We start from the raw sequence: 4824 nt of genomic DNA, 5'->3' as shown, positions 1-4824 counted from the left end.
TTATTTCTATAATATTTAATATTTTAAAATTATTAATATGCTCATATTAACATAGATATTCATTTAAAATATCTGTCTCAATTAGTCATCTGATACTTAAATATGACTTACAGGTTTCCAAAAATATAGGAATACTAAATGTTTATCAACAAAATGTATATATACCTTCAAACAAACATTTCATTGATTAACATTTTAAAGTTTCTGAAGTTAAATCTAGGGAAATCAAATCTCAACTTAAATATTAAAAGAGATAGCTAGATGAACTATATAAAAGAAAGTACATTCAAACATTTTCTAGCAATAGAAAGTGTTTTGTTGAGTTTTCTAATTTCCTTTCAATTTCTATTTTCATTTAAATGGTTGGCAGAATTATCACGAACATGTTTCCTTAAAGAAACAAAACACGATTTAATGAACAAATATTTGCTTTCTCAAGTGTTCATAAAGTTTTTCAAACCAAAATTTATCTGAATATGTATATTAATCATAATATTGGCAGCAGATGATACTCATCAATCTATAGATGTGATAATTAAATGTGAAGTTTCTTGAACAGGTTACTTAGTCCAATTTGGTAAATTGTACTAATTACCATGTGTACTAACAATTTTCAGTGAGAATGTAAAAATCAACCACAGATTTTTTTTGGCCAAGTGCACCAGAGTGTTTGTACTTTGTAATGCACATAAAAATGCCATGATTTTCTGGTTTCTGATATTTGAAATCTTTACTATTTGTTTATTTCCTTTATATGCATATAAATTACTATGAAAATTATCATCTCCTTTGAAATTAATTTATTTTCTCAGGTTAATCTCTTGGCTTTTGGATTTATCATATACAAAGTTTTTCGTCACACTGCAGGGTTGAAACCAGAAGTCAGTTGCTATGAGAACATAAGGTAAATGTTCCATTAAGTCTACTTTTGTGTGTGTGTGTGTGTGATTAAAAGCTTTAGTAACATAAGGTACAAATAACTTTTGAAAGGACAAATTTTGAATGATTTTTCATGCTTTCTTCCTCTATGCTTAAAGTACTTTTTGTTAAGTAGCATTTAGTATGTTTAATAAGCCTACAATTACCACTTATGAAATGGTAAGTAAAACAATCTTTTTAAGCATACTTCTCTTTGAAAGAAAAGACAATGACCATTTTAAGAAAAAGTGGGCCTTAGTGATTTTTTTTTTTTGCAAAACACTTCTCAAAGCTTCGTTCCTGAGATTCTTCCTTGTGTTTCCTAGTTTACATGTGGCCATGATTTTTCCTTTAACCCCTCTCTTTAACATTGATTAATTAAGACTGTGAAAAAAGTTTGTTTAGGGAAAACTTTAGTGTATCATAGGGAACATTAGACATAACTGATGTTTCGGTTGCTTGGAAACACTACTGTAGTTTCGTTACCTTGCACAAGATTTATAGTTAGAATTTAGCAAATGTTTGATTGATTCCTTTCTTTTACTACTCACCATTCATAGTTTCACATAACGTGCTGGTTTTAATTTTCTGAAGTACGCTGCTAAAACATCTTCTGCATAAAGAATGCTTAGACTAAAAAGAATAAAAAAAAATAATCATTAGTTGCCTCATTCTTAAGGCAGTGAGCAGGATTGAATAGTGGTTTGCCAAAAGTCATAGGCTAAAGGCTGAAAATAAGTAAGAGTGAATCTTAAGGCAGTGAGCAGGATTGAATAGTGGTTTACTAAAAGTCACAGGCTAAAGGCTGAAAATAAGTGAGTATGGGCATGCATTATCTTTTAATTTTTAAGAAATTAGTATTTTGACATGACTTTATTTGGAGGTAATGGTATTAGAAAAGCTATAAAATAAAATCTACTTTTATATTTTACTAAACCAGAAAGGAAAGTTTTCTTTGATGTCAGGTATACAGTGGGGCCTTGACTTACAAGTGTCCTGACTAATGAGTTTTTTGAGATACCAGTTGTCTCTCGGCGGATTTTTTGCATTGAGTTGATAGAGTAATTTGAGTTAATGAGCTCCTTAACTAGGTTGGTCTCAGAACGAATTAAACTCGTAAGTAAAGTCCCCACTGTATGTGCTGACCACAGTTTGCATGGTATCCTTTTTAAGATTTCTTAAAGAAAATATTTCCTAACAGACATATGTGTTACCTTCGGGAATTGCTGCAACATTCGATGTGAAATCAAAGCACACACACTGCAGTACAGCAGATAAAAATATTTTTAAGATTAAGAAAATTCCTCGATAAATGGTATATTTTAATAACGCTACCTTGGTTTTGGAAGCCCATCCTTGCCACAGTGCAGGAGCGTGCTTGAAAGGCTGCCCCATTAACTGTGCAGAGTTTGTCAGAGTTTATCAAATTGTTATTGGTTTTTGCAAGATTTCTCACTTATACCACAAACTAGCTTCCCACATAATATGAGGAATCGGGGATATGAGTACACGTAACTTTCTTAACGGGAACATTTCAAACACGTTCTAGGTCTTGTGCCAGAGGAGCCCTTGCTCTCCTGTTCCTTCTTGGCACCACCTGGATCTTTGGGGTCCTTCATGTTGTACACGCATCAGTGGTGACAGCTTACCTCTTCACCATCAGCAATGCCTTCCAAGGAATGTTCATTTTCTTATTTCTGTGTGTTTTATCTAGAAAGGTAAGTGGTTTGTTATATTGGCCAACTCTATGACATATTCATATAGCATCAGTTACCAAATTGATAAAAACCCTTATTCTCAATAAAGGCATGACTTGTGTCTTAATTGCCTAAATGCAGTACATTTTAGTATAAAAAAAATCAGAACACCTACCTGTTCTCAGAAAAATATGCTTTTTGTAAACTTGCTACTAGGAATATAAATATAGCTTATATTCCTTTGAGCATATTCTCACAGATAATTACAAGGCATTAATAATTTAGAAAACATAACAATGAAATGTGATTTGAAAATAATTTGATGTGATTGTTGAAATTATATTTAATATTTCTCTCTTCCCTTTTGCTTTTCTTTAGATCCAGGAAGAATATTATAGGTTGTTCAAAAATGTCCCTTGTTGTTTTGGATGTTTAAGGTAAACAGAGGGAACTATGGATAGTTATTGCTACACAAAAATAAAAAAGCCAAGCTGTGGATGGCCAATGCCTGAAAATGACTCAAGCAAATTATCCAATTAATTACTAGATAATCAAATATTTAAAGTCAGTTTTTCTGTTTACAGTGTAGGAACTGAATATAGTAGGTAAAATTATGTACCATGTAGCTACAGTATGCTTCCCTACATGACTTAGTTATGTCAAAAATAATATTACAGATATTTGGAAAGTAATTGGTTTCTCGGGAGTGATATCACTGCGCCCAAGGATAGATTTTCTTTCTAACACAAGAAATATATGAATGTCCTGAAGGAAACCACTGGCTTGATATTTTATGACTCATGTTGACTTTAAAACTAGTCCCCTATCACCTTGGTAATGAGCTCTGTTACAGAAAGTGGAACATAAGAGAATAAAGGAGCAGAATATAAAATAGTAGAAAGGGAATGACTGTCATAACAATGGAATGTATTTTGAATGAACTTGGGTGCTTTTTTTTGTAAACTAGATGAGAAATTATAAAGATAAAATAAAGAATTGAATAAACACATCTTACCATTTCATGAATTGTTCTGAACATAAGTTTCTACCAAAATAACTTGCACCTAAAAAATAAAATAAAAATAACTTGCACCTGTATTTGTTATATTCACTTTCTTTTCCAATATTTCTAAAATCTGCACAGCTTCACAAAAGAAAAACACACACGTTTCTGTTCTGTTTTTATGTTAACATTAGAATGAGGCATATGCTATTTCTATACTTCTTTCACAGATTGTAACTTCAAATGCATAATCAGTAATGCACAAATGTGTCAAAATATAGTATTGTTCATGCCTGTTAATGTTGTTCATGCCTGTAAATAAAGCTGAAGCTTTCTATTCAATGACCTTCAGTGTAGTGAAAAATATTGTATCTCATTAGACTGATATATTTGAGTTCCTTATTTTTTTAATTTCAAAAATATTATAGTTTACATTGCAATATTCCATTTTAACTTACCGTTTTTAAAAGGGCATTGTAAATAGGGAAGTATTCATAAAGTGAATTGCTTTTTTTTTCTGTTCAGAAAAGTATACACTTCAAAGTGTTATTTATGACAAAGAAATCACTAAGAACTTCAGAAATTTTCACAGTGGATCTATTTTCTGACAGGTTTCCACTATCTATTAAAGCATATCTGTTTAAATGTACTGCTGCTATCTATCCTCAAATTGTCTCATTAAAATGAAGAAGAACTGACTAAGATTCCAAATGTGTCACTGTTCTGCGCCTACCTATAAAAGTATGCCAATACGTTAAATGCTGTGATTTTAATTTCTCCAGCTGTTGAAATGCAGTCTGTCAGATCTTTCTCTAACAAATAAAATGTTATCTAAATGAATCCTGCTACTGCTTTGCTAAGTCCTTGAGCAACCTGCCATTTTTAGACAATCCATAATCATAACTTTTTATTATGTGGTTTTTTTTATCTCTTACATAGTAAACCTAAGAGCTATTATTGTCATTGTCATTATAGGACAGTGTTTGGGGAATCTCATATGGAAAAGTAATTTGTTCAATCCATGGTGTGGTAGGCAGAATATTGACCCTCCAAAATGTCCACACCCTAGGTCATAACTTATGACTATTTTAAGTTGCATGGAGAGAAGAATTTAGGTTGATAATCAGCCGACCTTCACATTGGAACAGCATCATGGATTTTCTGGTTGGCCCAATGTAATCACAAAATTCCTTATATAAGTAAAAG

General features: G+C 31.6%; 1 protein-coding gene across 1 annotated transcript in view; it reads left to right on the top strand.

Annotated features, from left to right (window-relative positions):
• The window catches only part of ADGRL4 (adhesion G protein-coupled receptor L4), a 108236-nt gene extending 104278 nt beyond the window's left edge, over positions 1 to 3958 (top strand). The window contains exons 13-15 of the mRNA XM_006774688.2: positions 813 to 904; positions 2468 to 2636; positions 2994 to 3958. Coding sequence (XP_006774751.1) covers positions 813 to 904; positions 2468 to 2636; positions 2994 to 3056 — 324 coding nt within the window. The 3' untranslated portion in view covers positions 3057 to 3958. The remainder of the gene's footprint in view (positions 1 to 812; positions 905 to 2467; positions 2637 to 2993) is intronic.
• The last annotated feature ends 866 nt before the right edge of the window (positions 3959 to 4824 follow it).

Source organism: Myotis davidii, unplaced genomic scaffold (assembly GCF_000327345.1).
Source record: "Myotis davidii unplaced genomic scaffold, ASM32734v1 scaffold248, whole genome shotgun sequence".
NCBI classification, from domain to species: domain Eukaryota; kingdom Metazoa; phylum Chordata; class Mammalia; order Chiroptera; family Vespertilionidae; genus Myotis; species Myotis davidii.
The sequence above is the reverse complement of the archived record's forward strand: the minus strand, read 5'-3'. Positions and strand labels throughout refer to the sequence as shown.